Source organism: Ictidomys tridecemlineatus, chromosome 13 (assembly GCF_052094955.1).
Source record: "Ictidomys tridecemlineatus isolate mIctTri1 chromosome 13, mIctTri1.hap1, whole genome shotgun sequence".
Lineage (NCBI taxonomy): Eukaryota > Metazoa > Chordata > Mammalia > Rodentia > Sciuridae > Ictidomys > Ictidomys tridecemlineatus.
Window position 1 is genome coordinate 902,107 of NC_135489.1, and position 17,722 is coordinate 919,828.

Below are 17,722 nucleotides of genomic sequence, written 5' to 3' on the forward strand. Positions count from 1 at the left end.
GGGCTCATGAATTCGAGGTCAACCTCAGCAACTTAGAGAGATCTAAGCAACTTAGCAAGACCCCCGTCTCAAAACAAAACAAAACCTCAAATAAATAAACAAAAGGAAGAAGGAGAATAGGAAGAGGAAAAAGGGCTGGAGTCATGGCTCAGTGGTAAAGCATTCCTGGGTTCAATCCCCAGTAAAAGAAAAAGGCGATCAAGATGGAAAGGAAGAGCAGCATGTCACATCTGGAAATCACATAAGCTGGAATAGAGGGCCAAGGCCAGAATACAGGACTTAAGACTTCATCCTCAGGAATTTTAAGAGAAACCCAAAGATTTTAAGCAACAAAATGATAATCAAATTCACTTTTTTTCTCTCCCCTAGCACTGGGGACTCAATCCTGAGAAACTCTGCCACTGAGCTATATCCCCAACCCTTTTTATTTTTTGAGATAGGGTCTTGCTAAATTGCTGAAGCTGCCGCCAAACTTGTGATCCCCCACCCCCAGTCACTGGGATAACAAGTGTGCACCACCATGCCCAGCTTCAAATTCAGCTCTTTTTGTGGTCTTGTACAAGCTAGTTCTATCACTAGTAGTTCTATCACTGAACTACATCCCAGCCTCAAATTCACCTTTTAAAAGTATTTTTGTGACTAATGCATAGAAAAAAGGAGTGGTGAGGAGGTCATTTCCTGTTTCAGTCAAGAAAAGTGATGGCCAGAACAGACAGCTATCATAAGATCAGAATGTTATAGCTGGGGCTGGGGCTGGGGCTGGGGGTGGGGGTGGAGGTGGAGGTGGAGGTGGAGGTGGAGGTGGAGGTGGAGATGGAGATGGAGATGGAGATGGAGCTGGAGCTGGAGCTGGGAGAGAGGTGGAGGTGGGTCTGGGGGTAGAGATGGAAGTGGAGTTGGTGGTGGGGGGTGCTAGGGAAGCTAGGGATAGAGATGGAAGTGGAGCTTGGGCATAGGCTGGAGAAGGAATATGGGACTGGGGCGGGGGCTGGGGGTGTGGTAGGGGTGGAGGTTAAAGTAGGTTGATAATAGGCTGTGCCTGGCACTAACAGACTGGAACAGGAATTGCAGAGCGGCTGGGAAAATAACAGCTTAGCCCAGCTAATGACTAGATGAAGGCTAGGGATACAGACCTGATTACTCTAGTGACCCAAGACACTGGGATAGGGGCAGTGAGGGTATATTTATCTGCACCCATACCCCAAGAGGGAAGGGTATGAAGAGATGTGGTCTACTACCATCTGTAGAGTTCAAGGAAACAAAATGTAACATCCCTGTGGATAAGTAGGAAAATTATATAGTCAAAGCAATTTTTGTATAAGCATGCTCAGCTTTTCCTATATCATCTCATGTAGTGCCTTTTCCTATACTTGAGTCATCCTTATTGTCTATGGCTTGAGATCTAAACAGCATCTGAAAAGAATCTATCCCAATATTTCATTCGGGTGCATTCAGTATACATTATTATTTTGTAAAGGTTCATTTTCTCATTTGTTTAGTTCCTGAGGCTAGATGAGCATGAAGGATGCTCATCCACCCAAGTGTAGGACTATAAAAGATCAAAGAATGCTGTCCCTTAAGATGTACTATCATACAACTGGACGCGATATGAAAGAACACCTTCAGACCTGATAAGGCTATAATGTTAAGTATAACAAGTATATAACAGCAGTTTGATCATTTTTTTTTTTTAAGAAATGCAAGTTCACACACAGACAAAAGGATCTGTGCTTCTAAAAGAAAACATAGCCCTCTTTATAAACCATGGGAAAATTCCTTCAAATCACTGAAATAAGCAAAAAAGAACAGAATAAAGAATTAAGAATTACATTCTTGGGCTGGGGCTATAGCTCAGTAGTACAGCACTTGCCTGGTACATGTGAGGCACTGGGTTTGATCCACAGCACCACAAACAAATAAATTAATTAATAAAAACAAAGGTATAAAAAATTATTTAAAAAAGAATTACATTCTTGCATCTTCTACAATTTAATGTTATAAGGTAATAAAGGAATTGACACTCTTTCCAAAATTACATAGAGAACAAGCACTACATCCAACAATATCTTAGAAAGGCGACATGTGAAAGATGAATTTTAGGATTTTAACTCATTTGTTCTTCATTTTTTAACAGTGCTTTGTAATTCATTTATTCATTGATTAAAACTTCAGAATATCATTTACAATACCACTATAATACATTAGGCAAGAGATTAAAATTGAAGGACTTTTTGGTGAGAAACATCTTTAACTAACTTGATACAATAAAATGTTTAGATTTATGCTAACAGAACACCTAGAAAAAATACCACATAGCAATTATTATTGATAGATTAGGCTGAAAGATTCCCTAACTGAAACTCTACCCTGTATTCTATGAAAAGCACTGGAGATCAAAATTGAACTCGTTATAGTTCCAGAATTTCTAGTTTCCTAAAGAAATATTGTGGCTTAAGATAAACTTATCTACACCCTAATTTAAATTCTTATCTCTTATAAGATTCATAATATTAGCAAAACAGCATTTTTTAAGTTATAGTTCACATACTCTAGGCCCTAATGTCCAAGAGATCATTTTTTTAACTTAAAAATTTTTAAGTTCGTTTCATGTAGACATGAATTCATACAGACCTCTAAGGGTGACTTGAAATAAAACAGTAGTAACTGAGTTTGCATATCCATTTAAGTACCTAACTATACACCCATGAACATACAAACACATCTAAACCTAAGTAACCATGTCATGTCCACTCCAGGGTATGCATATCTACCTTGGTCCAGCCACAGAGAATCAAAAATGAGATAATAAACATAAAGCACTTGGCATAAATACCATAATGTAGACTGAATGCTCCTGAATGAGATAAGGGATGGGTCCTTGTCAAATGCTGCTCACCACTCAAAACACAGACAATAAGGATGACTTGAGTGTACTACAAGGAAAGGCATGACGTGAAAAACCAACCAGACTTATAGAAGCAGCATTCTGACTACACAGCTGGCCCCTCATCCACAGGGGCTATGTTCCCAAACCACAGGATGCCAGAAACCATGAGCAGCACCAAAGCCTAAAACTAAAGGCCTTGTCCACGTTAACTAAGCAAGTATGACACACTACGGCCATAACTTGCAGTCTGAGCTGAGACAGCAGCACTAGCACAAATTTCTTTTTCCTTCTTTACAATTTCAGAGAAGATTCATTCTTACCATAGATCCTCACAATCTTGGCATACATACATTCTTCCTCCTTAGTAGAAAATCTATGCTTTTTCACTTAAAGGAAACTTCTCATGGCTTCTCTTTGGCATGTCCAAAATGCAGCATCACTGCTCTTGCTCTCGAGGACCATGGTTAATTAATATGAGGGTTACCTGAACCTAATCATTGCAAAATCACAACAGTCTGATACCTGAGACAGGTACTAGGCCAGGAGCATACACAGTACAGATATACTGGATAAAAGCATCATTCACATCAGGAAGGGACAGAGCAGAACAGTGCCAGGCTTCACTATGTTACTCAGAACAGCAAGTAATTGAAAACTTGCAAGTTCTATATTTCTGGAATTTTCTATTATATTTTTGGACCACTGAACTGAAACCAAAGCACAGACAGAGTGCTGCTGGATTACATAAAACATGTATAAGTGGTTTTTAAATATCCATTTTTCAATTTTGTCTTAACTGTCACAGAAGTGGACAAACAAAGAGATGATGTAGAGAAATAAACTAAGCAAGATCATCAGTGTGCATCTGAGCAGGGGACCACAGCAATCAACTCTGATTACTTTAAGCACATTGGTCCCCAAGCAATTCCTTATAAGCCAACTCAGCTAAGACTGGAGTACCTTAGGATGGCAACAGAGAAGCCTGTCTGACAAGCAGAAAGTGTGGCAAACCATAAAATCCCCTACATTTTCTGACTTCCCTTAGAAATGTTCATACTGCTTGAACGTTCCACAAAAGGCACTACTCAGGGACTCAAAAACCTCTTGGCTTGCATTTCTAAGGAGTAATTATCACTCGTAAATAGTGTGAACTTCACTGAAAGACAACAAATTTTTACTGAAATGTGTAAATTTTATATGAAAGTAAAAAAGCCAAGATTTTAATACAACTTGTACAATTACAAGATGTTGTCATAAGCGAATCAAAAACTCTAAAACAGAAATAAAGATGGCTCTTTCTGTACAACATTCCTTTTGACAAGCAGACTGGAACACAAGAAGCATGTAAGCAAGTGAAGATCCTCTTCTCACAGTCACATGTGCATACACACTCACGAAGCAATTAAATACGGTCAAAGACTTATCACACTTACGTTTCAGTACTTTAAACTGAGTCAAAAGAAATGACAGAACTATCCAAAGAAACAGCTAAGGCATACTGAAAAACAATCATCACAAGTTGTAGGAAGAAACTTAGTACTGCTGAGACTTTTTATGGCTAAATGAAACAAAAACAAACAACAACCCTCTAAATTGATCCTATCTGCACAGGAGACTGCATCAACTCTTTAAAAAGCAAAGCCGAGGACTAATTCATGTTTTAACCTTATGAAACTATCATGGTTCTCAGCTCAATATAGCTCCTTAGTAAATACACATAGAAAGGAATCAGTTCTAGGCCACTAGACACTTACAGTCAAAATACAATTGATACACCTCGACCTAGCAAAGGGAAAAGCACACAGCACTAATTCCACAAGTCCAAATGCCAATGGGCACACAGTTAGAGACCTTCTCATCAGAAATTCCCAAGACCTGCTGACTATTGTCTACTCCATTTCCCCTTCCTCAATTCTGCATCTGGCACTGCATCAAAGGAGATGGTGATGAATAATAAAACCAGTCATAAACAAGGAGAAAAGATGCGAAGTAACTGCAACAGATATAGATAATTCCTATGTAAGTAGTTTATCAGGAAATCAAACAGAGACAACTCAAAATTATTCCAGGATGATCAATATTCTACTTAAAATATTTTCTTCTTCCAAACAAAGCATCTTCAGATTATTAGCATGTTTAAAATAAAAAGTTCAAAAAGAAAAAAAACAGCAGAGAACGTTTTCCCAATTTTCTACAAGAAATGTGCTTGAGAATTACCAAGAAATGTTCTCCACTGCTGCTGAAAACACACCCACAAGCAATTCTGTAGTGCCTCAAGTCATCCACAGACTGGCTAGATGGACATACATCATTCTTGTTAAATAAATCTGTTCTGCAAACAAATGTAGACTGTCACCTTCAAGACTTACTGGTGAGGGGGCTGGGGATGTGGCTCAAGCAGTAGCGCGCTCACCTGGCACGCATGCAGCCCGGGTTCGATCCTCAACACCACATAAAACAAAGATGTTGTGTCTGCCAAAAACTAAAAAAAATAAATATTAAAATTCTCTCTCTCTCTCTCTAAAAAAGACTTACTGGCGAGGGCCTGGGTCCAGGAAAAAGAAGATGCTCTCCAGCCCCTGTTATTTTACAATTTTTTCAAGACAGCTAGCCTAGTGATGTGTGGTAGTATCCTGCTGTGGTTCTGATGTACCTTTTCCTATGAACTGATAACATTAACTCAGCATCATTTCGTGTACTAATTGGCCATTTCTGTACCTTCTTTGAAGAAATGCATATTTAGATATTTTGCACATTTTTTAAATAGGTTACCTTTTTGTTGTGGAACTGTAAGAGTTCTTAACATATTCTGGTACTGGGCCTTAATCACACACGATTTACAAATATTTTCTCCAATTCTATAAGTTGTTCATCTTTTCACTTTTTTGGTAATATCAGATATCCAAAAATTTATCAGTTTTTGTTTATCTGGGAATGTCTAAATTTCTCCATCAGTTTTTAAATGGTGTTTTTACCAGGTTCTTGATTGACAATATTTTTTCTTCATCATTTTTAAAACATGGCGCCCTGTTCCCTTCGGACCTACAAGGTCTCTGTGATGTTCCAGGGTACCACAGTAATTGATCTTTTCTATCTTGCTCCTTTCAAGATATCCTCTTGGTTTTCAAGTTTCAATAGTGTTATGTATCTGGAAGTGGATCTCTTTGTGTTTAGCCTTCTAGGGGCTCTCTGAACATCCTGAATAGACAGATTAATATCTTTGGTTAAACTGAGGAAGTGCCTGGCCACTCTTCCTTCTTTGTTCTCTCCCTTTCCCTCTGTCCTCTCCTTCCATTGACAAAATGGGTGCACACTTCACATTATTCCATGGGTCTCTGAAGAATGCTCCTTTTTCTTCATTGGTTCTGTACTTCAAAACAAATCATTTCTACTAACTCAAATTCAAGGTCATTGACTCTTCAGCTTCCTCAAATCTACTGAAACCCTCAGTGAGTTTTTCTTGCCATTTATTATACGTGTCAGCTCCAGAATTCATTTGCATCCTTTATATAATTTTCTATACCTTCACTGATATTCTCTACTCGTCCATACATCATTCCCTCGATGTATTATTCTGTTCAGCATTTCCCCATTGCTCCTTTTAGTTCCTTGGGCACACTTGAAGACAGCTAACTTAAATTCCTTGTCCAATGTCACGACTTCCTCAAAGATTTTCTCTATTAATTTCTTCTGTGAATGTTCCTTTGCATGCTTTATAAATTTCTGTGGAAAACTGGACAATCTATAATTCTGGAAATAAGATGTTTAGATATTTTCTCCCACTTCTGTGTTAGTTTTGTAGCTTTCTATACGCTATAGCTGTTTAGTGGTTTTTCTAAACAAGTTTTATAAGGAGCAAGTTTTATAATCTCTTAAGTCTCTCTTCTGTTAGCTTGTATACAGCCAGGCATTTGTTCTGACAGACATTTCTTTGAATATGAGGAAGGGGAGAGGGAAGAAACAAAATAAAACCTCTTGGTGTTTGCAGATTAGTGCTACACTCCAGGTCACCTTCAGGAACTAGCAAAGGGCTAAGGCCATTTACAACTTTTCAGTAGCCTTTACTTCTACTTACACTGAACCCAAAGATACACCAAAGACCAAAGAACTTCTTAGGTCTTTTCTGATATTCCTCCAGTTCTCAACCTGCATGTGACTCTCAAAATTCCCCAGCCTGCACAGGTGCTTCTGAATAACCAAATTTCTCAAAGACATTCTCTCCCAAGTTTTTTTCTGCCTGGCATCTGACATTCTAGTGTCAGGATTAGCTGTAATTTTTTGCCCCAGACTACAGTGCTTGGTCATTAAGCTACCAAACACTTGAGATATGCCTGCTGATTTTCTGCTTTTCTGTACTGAGTTCCAAGTGGATTAAACAAAATCTTGGGTCAGTGCCTCAAGTCATCCACAGACTGGCTAGATGGACAACATCATTTTTGTTAAATAAATCTGTTCTGCAAACAAATGTAGACTGTCACCTTCAAGACTTACTGGAGAGGGTCTGGGTCCAGGGCAACTAACTGCAGGAAAAAGAAAAAAGGAAAAAACACTATATGCCAGTTTTTAAGTTGCCTTTTCCTGGATTCAGCAATTGCATGGCTGCCATAAACCTGAGTGTTTTCCAGAGGTCTAACCAAAACGGTTTTAATGGTTTCTGCTTGATATTCAATACTTCTGTGGAAGGACAAGCAAATGGTACTACCTACTATGCCCTTCTCACTGACACTCCACTTAGTTCTCAACTATACAATTAATATATCAGAAATAAACTCTGCTAAGTCCAAATGCCATAGTTAAAACAATTTTTAAATAAGCTAAGTCCTATATTATGTTATTAAACATACCCTGCAAATTATACCTAATTTACCAGGCCATTTGGGTTTTTTTTTTCCCAAAACTAAAGCTAAAGTTTTTCTTCTTTTCTAGAACTAGTATTTTCTCCACCATGCCACCATCACAAGCATTAAAGCTTTTTAATAATTTTTCAAATCAATGGAGAAATAACAAGTCTTTTCAACAAATTATACTGAATAACTTGATACTCATGTAAAAAAAAAAGTGGACCCCTGTCTCACAGCATACAAAAACTACTATTTGAATAGGAACAACAGACCTAAATGTAAGATTGATTAAAATCATAAAGAAGACAAGTTATTGTGAAGTTGGGTTGACCAATTATTTCTTTGATACAACTCCAGAAACATAAGCAACAATGGAAAAAAAGAGATGAAGTGCACTTCATGAACATTTTAAAAACATTTATGTATCAGAGGATATTATCATAAAGTAAAAATACAGCCCAGAGAATGGGAGAGAAAATCTGAAATCGTAAATCATAAAACAAGGGACTTAATTCAGAAAATCCAAAGAATTCTTACAACTCAGCAACTAAAAGATAGTCAGTTAAAAATTGGGTGAAGAAAGTCAGGCATGGTGGCACACTACTGTAATCCCAGCTATTCAGAAGGCAGAGGCAGGAGAATCCCAAGTTCAAGGCCAACCTGGGCAACTTAGCAAGACTCTGTCTCAAAATCAAAAATAAAAAAGGCTGGAGATGTGGATTAAGGTAGAACACTGCAGGTTCAATACCCAGTACCATGTGGAAAAAATTTTTAAAAAGTGGGTGAAGGATCTGAACCAAAGATACACAAGTAGCCAATAAAGTATATGACATCATTAGTCATTAGGGAAATGCAGATCAATAACCCACAAGATATTACTTTCACACCCACTCCAATCAAAAAGTAATGGCTACAATAAGAAAGGTAAACAGCAGGGGCTATGAATGTAGTTTAGTGGAGGAAAGCTAACCTATTTCATGTGTGAGGTACTGGGTTTAATCCTCAGCATTTATTATTTATTTAAAAATAAATAAAATAAAGGCATTATGTCCATCTGTAACTAGAAAAAATTTTTCAAAAGAAAAATGGAAAAACAGTAACAAGTGTTGAGGAAGATGTCATAAAACTGAAACCTTCATGCAGATTTGTAGGAATGTAAAATAGGACAATCAACCTAGAAATAGGTCAGTAGATTTTCAAAATGCTAAACATAGTTATCATCTAATCTAGCAATTTCACTCCTAGAAACATATCCAAGAGAAATTTTATAATGTTCACACAAAAGTTTGTCTACAAATGTTCATATTAGTGTTATTTACAATAGTCACAAAGTAGAACACCTCAAATGTCTATCCACTGATGAATAAAAAAGCAAAAAGTGGTTTATCATAACAATGGAATGTTACCTGTCAAGAAAAAAAAATTATGTACTGATTCATTCTGGATAAATCCTAAAAACATGTAAAATGAAAGAAGTCAGTGACAAAAATATCACACTTTATAATTCTACTTACATGAAATATCCAGAACAGGTAAAAACCACAGACACTGAAAGTAGAACAGTGGTCCTGGGGCTGGGGTGGGCAGGGAAGGAGGAGAATGAAGAATGGTTGCTAATGTATTCAGGTGTCTTTCTGAAATGTTACAAATGTTCTAGAAACATCTGTACAACCCTCTGAACATACCAAAAATCAGTGAAGTATATATTTTAAGTGGATGGTTATGTTCTTTTAGTTTTGTTTGTTTTTGGTACAAGGGACTAAATCCAGAGGGGGTACTTTACCACCAAGCTATATCCCCAGTCCTTTTTATTTTTTAATTTGAAACAAGATCTCACCAAGTTACTTGGGTCTTGATATGTTGATGAGGCTGGTCTGAAACTTGTAATTCTTCTGCCTCAAGGCCTCTAATCTAAAGTCACTAGGATTACAGGCATACACCATCACACCCAGCTTAACTGAATGAATTTTAAAACATAGCCCAATGAACTGTTTAAAATTGATAATTTTTAAGGGACTATTTTCAGGTAAGCAATTCATTATATATGACCACATATATAGAAAAGTTACAAAATCCACTATGAATTTCATTTTTCAACAGACTTTGGGGTTATTATAAATTCTCCTTCTGTGTTTCGGTGTCTCATTGCCAATGCATCATGGTTACTCTTCTACTGTCACAACACTTTTTTGTAATAGATTCCCTCATTCTCTTCCCAATATATGGTTTCTCTTTCAACTACGGACTAAAAATCAGATAAACAGGCTCTTTAAAATTTTAAGTTAAAACGGGTTAATGTCCTGAATGAAGGTTAAAGAATCAACATGTATGCACCCATTACCACACTGGATTGTAATATTTATTTCCAATGCTCAAATGCTTTTGTACTGAAGCATAGTTTAACTTCATGGTACAGATGTCTGATCTTTATAAGTGTGTTTAAAATATAATACAAAGCTGGATACATTAGCACAGGTCTGTTATAACCCCAGCAACTCAGGAGGCTAAGGCAGAAGGACCACAAATTCAAGGCCAACCTGGGATATTAGGAAGACCTTGCCACACACCAAAAAATAAAAATAAATAAAAAGGGCTGGGGGTATAGCTCAATGGTAGAGCCCCAGTGGGTTTAATCTCCAGTACTGAAAAAAAATAAATAAATAACAACAACATAATACAAAGGTAATTTTAGATAAATGAGTTGGGTCTCACATGTATCTCACATGTAACTGAAATAGAGCACATTATATAATTTTAATATATATGTATATGGATATGTTGATGTGAACATGTGATTATGTGAATACATTAAAATATAAATTTATACATATATAAATATATAAACAAACACATACATATATCCAAGCATTTAGAATAAAAATCTACCCTAGGAGCTGGGTATATAGCTCAGTGATAAAGCACTCACTTAACATGTGTAAGAGCCTGGGTTCAATCCCCAGAACTGCAAAACAAAACAAGACAAAACAACCCGTGAAACTGCATGAGTTAGATATTTAAAAAAAAAAAAAATCAGATATAACATAACACTATTTTCAAGACCAGAATCAGGACATGTTTTAACTATAAAATGATGATTACATTAGGGAATGCTAAATAGGATTAAAAATATCTTGCTAACCTCTTACTGTAAGCTTGCTATATAGTTGTGAATTTACTTCTTTATCTCGCTGAAAACGCCGAAATTCATCAATTGCTTCCCGTGTGATAGTAACTGCCAAGACAAATCCCTATAAAACAAAATAAAGTATTTTAGAAAATACAACTTTAACAACAACAAAAAAGAAACATGGGATTATTTTGTACTATTTAATATTACTTTTCCAATTTATATTATTCTCTGAAGTATAAATTAAGTGAAAAACAAGACAAAAAGAAACAACAAAGGCACTACAAAGGGAATATAACACCAAGTAAAAGTGTTATAGCCCTTATGGTACCAAAAAAAAATGTTTAAATTTGTATCATATGTATTCCAACACATATAACAGAAAATACTCAGTAACCTAAAGAGAAACAAAGAAGCGATCTTCAGGAAACCCATGAATTACATTTACAACACTCAGGCATTCAAACAGCACATTAACAATGACTGACATGAAAACCTTAGAGCAATTTCCTCACTGGAATCTTTCCAGCAGGATCAGAGTATTTAGGAGGAGGAGAAGGTTCCAGCCATAACACCCACACTAATCAGCTTCCCAACAAATGCAATGAAGTACAGGTGCAGTTACAGTGCTTTTCCATCTTCAAGTGAAAATCTGCATCCCGAATTGGATGTTCTCTAAACAAAATTTCGACATTACCACAACCCAGCCTAATGATAACTCCTCTTTGAAACACTGCCTGTGTGTCTCCCAATAAGTCCACCTCCCCAGTTAAAGAAACCTCATCAACAGGCTGCATATTCCTGATGACCTAGCTTCAACCTATGCTAGAAATAAGAAAACACTGGCTGGGCACGATGACACAGGCCTTTAATCCCAGTGCTCAGGAAGCTAAGGTGGGGGATCACAAGTTTAAAGTCAACCTTACCAAGTTAGCAAGGCCCTAAGCAACTTAGCAAGACCTGTCTCAAAACAAAATTTAAAAAGGTCCAGGAATGTGGCTCAGTAGTTGAGCACCCTTGATTTAATCCCCAGTACCAAAAGAAGAAAACACTGGATGAATTTCCATTGAAAGGTCAGTGATCCCGCATGAAAATAAATAAAAATAAAGATATCGTGTCCGACTACAACTAAAAAATAAATATAAAATGGGGAGGGGTGCTGGGGTTGTGGCTCAGAAGTAGAACACTCGCCTAGCATGTGCAAGGCCCTGGGTTCAATCCTCAGCACCACATAAAAATACATAAAATAAAGACATTGTGTCCAACTACAACTAAAAAATAAATATTTTAAAAAAAGTCAGCGATCTTTATTTCAACATTTTTTTTCCTCTTTATACCATTAAGCAGACCATTGAAGAATGTTTTCTACAGCCACTAAATGGCATTTTTTTTTGTTGAGTATCGTATTAAAAGCCTTTTGTGTGACATGACTTACGTCAGAGGGTGCACATGTTCTCTCTCCCCCAATCTCCATATCGGTCTCATAAGTAGCTTCAGCCCTAAAACCATCCATACAAGCCTCTCTCCCCCAATCTCCATATCGGTCTCATAAGTAGCTTCAGCCCTAAAACCATCCATACCTAAGAACACAAGCTTTCTCCTCCTTAGTATACACTTTGCACCACAGAATCCTCTCCATATCCCCTTCCCCTCAATTCACTTCAATTTCCTTTCCCCACCATGGACTCAAACCACCCTGGAAGGAGGTGGGCTTCCCGGCCACTGTCCACTGCTTCTTTCCTTTTACCCCTCCACCCCTTCTATTCTGGAAACCTCCCTCCAGGCTACTTCTGGTATCTGTGCACTCTATCCATTCGCCCCTGCATGCCTGGTCCTGGGATAGCCCAGTCCTCCACACAAGCTGCTACCATTGCCCATCAGTAGTGCTGAGATTCATTTCTCTAACCTTTGGCTGTGCTCCCCTAACTGCTCCAGCCTGGCCAGGCTAGGCACTCCTCAGCGCTCCCCATACACCTGCTGTGCCAGTGTCCCTCTCTGAGCCTGATCCCCTCACAATCGTGCTCAAGGGAAGGGAAGCTCCCCATTACTTATGGTCCTTTCACAGAAGTATGTCCCCAACCTGAAGATGGACAGATCCCTAGACCTGTTTCCCAATGAAGACTGCTTGACCCTTCGACACCAGCATCTATGAGTAATCTCCCACAACATGACAGGTCTCACTGGTCTTCCAGTGTACTTCCAGTGTACTTCCAGCCCTATTTTGAGAAGGATCCTGAAGCCATTCTTAAACCTGCTGAAAAAGAAGCCATGCGTTGTGCAACCCATTGCTGGCTGTGGTCTCCCTGAACATAGCCACTGATGGGCAGAATCTAACCCACCTACACTCTTTTTTTTTAATTAATATTTATATTTTAGTTGTAGGTGGACACAATATCTTCATTTCAGTTTTATGTGGTGCTGAGGATTGAACCCAGGACCTCACGTGTGCTAGGCAAGTACTCTACCACTACCACGGAGCTACAATCCCAGCCCCCACCTACACTCTTAGCATATAATTCATCCTTCTTCTAAGTAACAGCTTTCTGCCATATAACATGCCATTAAACTCAACCCTTCTAATGTACACAATTCATTGTTTTTTAGTACTTTCACAGAATTATGCAACCACCACATCATTTAATTTTAGAATATTTTTTAGCATCACAAAAGAAACCCCCATACTTAGGAGCAGTCACCTCTTATGCCTCACCTATTCTAGTGACATGGTAACTTCATTATTCTAAGGAACTGCTGAACTGTTCTGCCAAGAGTTTAGCCCACTTTAAAACCCCACCAACTAAAAACATGGGTCCCCTCACCACTAGCACATGCTCCTCTGCCTCGCTGACAGCAGCCATCCACTGTGGTTTTAATTTTTACTTCCCTCACCACAGTGCTGTTGAGCATCTTTCAATGTGCTTACAAGCCACTTTGATTTATTCTTTGAGTAAATGTTTATTCGGATCCTTCATCCGCTTTTTAACAGTTGTTGTCATTTAGTTGCTGAGTTGTGTACTTATTCTAAATACAGATGCCTTGAAAAATATGTAATTTACAAATGTGACCTCATATTTTCTCCCATTAGGGTGTATCTTTTTACTTTCCTCATTGTGTCCTCTAATACAAAAAAAAAAATTAAATTTTGACCAAAACTCAGTTTATCTATTTTTTTCTTTATCATTTCAGTTTTTGGTATTGAGGGTCACAAAGATTTTTACATCTCTATTTTCTCCTAGGAATCTTATAATTTTAACTCTTACATTTATGTCTTTGATCCATTTTATTTTGTGTGTGTTCAATGTTAGGAAGGCATCCAGTTTTGTTCTTTTGCATGTAGATACTCAGTTATTCCAACATCATTTCTTGAAAAGACTATTCTTTCTCCATCAAACTGTGTTGGTAGCCTTTTTGAGAGTCAATCTATCATAAATACAAAGATTCCTTTTGGACTCTCAATTCTATTCCATTGATTGTACACCTATGTTTGTATCATTATCACACTGTCTTGATTATTTCAGCATGAATATGGGGGAGTTTGAGTACTTCAACTTTGATCTATTTTTTCTAGGATATACTGGTTACTCTGGGTCCCCAGTATTATCATATCAACTTTTAGAATCAGCTTGTCAACTTCTGGGGGGGGGGAGCTGCAATTTTTGATGGGGCTTCTATTAAATCTATAGATGCTTTTGGAAAATGCTATATCATAACAATATACTGTCTTGAACATGAGATGACTTTCCATTTATTCAGATCTTCATTGATTATTTTTAAAAATGCTTTGTAATTTTCAGTAATTTCACACTTTAGCTAAATTTATTTCTAAGTATTTTTTTCTTTTTGATACTATCATAAATTGAATTGTTATTTTAATCTCACTTTAAGATAGTTATTCCTAGTATACAGAAATACACGATTTCTGTATATTTATCTTGTATTCTGCAACCCTGCCAATTCATTTTCTAATTATAATAGCTCTGTGTAGATTCCTTAAGTTTTCTTGTTTACAAGAATCATGCCATCTGTGAATAGATACATAGCTTTTGTTCTTTCTTTCAGTCTAAATGACTGATTTAATTTCTTACCGTACTATTCTATTCTCCTTATCTTCAATAAAATGTTAAATAGAAGGAATGGGAGGATAAGTTCTTGATCTTAGTGACAAACTGCTCAGCCTTTACCATTAAAAATGGTATTAGTTGTGCAAAGTACAAAATTTTAAGAATAAAGATTTTTATATTATGACCAAGTGTCTCTATAACAGTAAAAAATGTACTACAAGGAATTATGTCCTAGTTTTCCATACCTGACAACTTGTCATGACTAAGTATCAATGAAATAAAAGTGGTTCCCAAAGAACCCATTAGAGACTGAAAAAAATAACTAAATTCATTACTTTATTCTAAAGTCAAAGCAAAAAGAAGAAAATATTAAAAGTGAGACCAGCCTATACCTACTCACCCACTACCAAAAAAGCTTTAAGAGATATAGTATTTTCAAAAGCCTTTAAATTTATACATATTTAGCTAAGCAGTTTAACTTTTAGAAAATCATCCCAAAGGGAAAAAAAAAATATTCAAGTATCCCAGCATGAATATGAAAAACTAGAAACAACCTGAATATACACAAAAAAAGAAATTCATGGTACACTCATGAGGAAATACTTCCTTGACTCAAAGACACCAGCAGTTTTGAGATGCATAGTTATTTTAGTAAGTTTTTTGGGAGAAGACAATCCCATTATAGATACATGCATTGCCAGTCACGGCTCCATTTCAGTAACGTGAGATAATATGCATCTCTGACTCCAGAAACTAGATGCAGTCATTCCCATACAGGAGAATATTTGCAATTAGACCATTAGGAGAATATTTACAATTAGAATATTTACTATTCATGATATAGAAGTAATTTCGTAAAGTTCTGTTTGTAAATGAGCAAATGCCAAGTGCATTTTATCTACAGATTGTAAACAGTGTTTCAATCAGGAGATTATTCATAATCACCTGGGAAAATGTTCTGAAACACAGATTTGCTCAGGCCCTATTTGAAATGTGTACTTTTACTTCTAATCTCCAGCAAACAGGTTCTAGACACACATGTTATTTAAACTCTCCAGGTGGCTCTACTTTTCATTTCTTTAAACTTACGGCTTAAAGGCAGCAAAAGTTAACTCTGAATTCAGTAAGTAACAATAGACCACAAAAAAAAATGTGCTACTTCCTACTGCTTCTAAAAATTCAAGGAGTCAGTAAAAATAAGCCACTAGTCATAAGGGAACAATATCAGAGAAATGGAATAAAGGGAGGCAGGCCCCAATTCCTGAAAACAGGAGTTGGAGACTCTTAACAGGAAACAAATTCCTGCTCATAGGCAAGGACTGCTGGCATTTATAGGCTGCTTTATTAAATCAAGAGCTTATGTGACTATATCATAAGTGCATAGGATAAGCAACATACAAGAGGTGTCACCACGATCTGATCCACCTGAGCAAATTGCTACCCCATAGCCAGCACACAAACATAAAGCAAACTGAAAGTAAGAAAAACTTATGCTACTATTTCCTTAACCACTACAGTCCACAATTAAAGGGCCTCTACATTAACAGTTTGCATATTCAGAGTTCTTAACTGGTAGTTCATGTAAGCGCTGAGCAAGTAAATCATTGCAAGATGGACTGAGTCTTCCCATTACCTCAGTACCAACCAGGCCAGAGACATATAGTGTTGCTCCCTAGAGGCCACAAAGAAATATCACACCCTAGAAACAGGAGAATGAGCCTGTCAGACTGGACAACATGGTTTGTCTCATGTGGCCTGTCCACAGCCTTTCTCCTATTTCTCCAGATAACTGAGGAGCCATGTGTAACAAATACCAAAAGAGTATCAGTTTACCTTCAAGGGCTTATTGTCAGTTCTCACTTTTATATGTCACACAAACTTTGAAAGACATGTTCCTTTTCTTCTAGAGTATGGATAAGAAGCTGACATACAGGAGAGTAGGTAACACAGATCACTGACAGTTGGTGTCCCTGGATGGTAGGATTCTAAGCAACTAATTTTTGTCTTCCTTCCAATACTTTGCCCACCTCCAATGCAGCACTCACAAAAAAGGGTGGACAGAAGGATTTTAACATAAGACTGAAAATCAGAGACTCAATCAATTGATTTCTCACCCATACGATCTCCGTTTGACAATTATGTAGTACCAAATTACAAGGAAGATATTTAGCTCACAAGTTAAAAATCCACAGAGCCAGAATCTTCTTTATCTGAAAATCTTCTGTATGGATAGACCTGTTCTACCTTATTGATTTGACTGAAGCATCATAATCTGTTTTGTATCTGATTATACTACCTTTGCATCAAAGAACAATTCTGAAAGCAGAGGGAGGGAAGGAGTTAGGGGGATGGGGAGAGATGGTAGGCAGGCAATCTCCATTGTGGCATGAGAATGGAGTTAATAAAGTCATGTTGTTTTCAGTGTATATAGGAAATATAACAGAAATTAGTTCAGAGTTAAAGCTAATAAATAACATTGCCAAGAATAATTTTAAAAGAAAGATAATTAATAAAGCTATTGCTGTTTTCAAAAACATCCCAATTTTAGAGAACAAAGGGAATAAATTTGAAGTAAAACACTTTAAAAATGAGTGGACAACAGACATGAGACTTTATAAGCATCAAAAGAACAACAGATGAGATTTTATAAGCACCAGCTATAAAATGATTATGGGCTTTGTTGACAGGTTTTTGGCTAAGAGAAATCTGGAAAAATTAACTAAGACCTTTCTCTTAACAACCTTATAGAGAACAAGCAAAGAAAAGATGTCAAAAACATAAATATCTGCATAAGACAACATGTTAT

At 37.0% G+C, this 17,722-nt stretch overlaps 1 protein-coding gene across 2 annotated transcripts in view; it reads right to left on the reverse strand.

Moving 5' to 3' along the window:
- Atp9b (ATPase phospholipid transporting 9B) overlaps window positions 1-17,722 on the reverse strand; it is a 254,916-nt gene that overhangs the window by 205,954 nt on the left and 31,240 nt on the right. For both annotated transcript variants that reach the window (XM_078029853.1, XM_078029852.1), the window contains exon 5: window positions 10,868-10,976. In XM_078029853.1, the coding sequence (XP_077885979.1) occupies window positions 10,868-10,976 (109 nt within the window). The remainder of the gene's footprint in view (window positions 1-10,867; window positions 10,977-17,722) is intronic.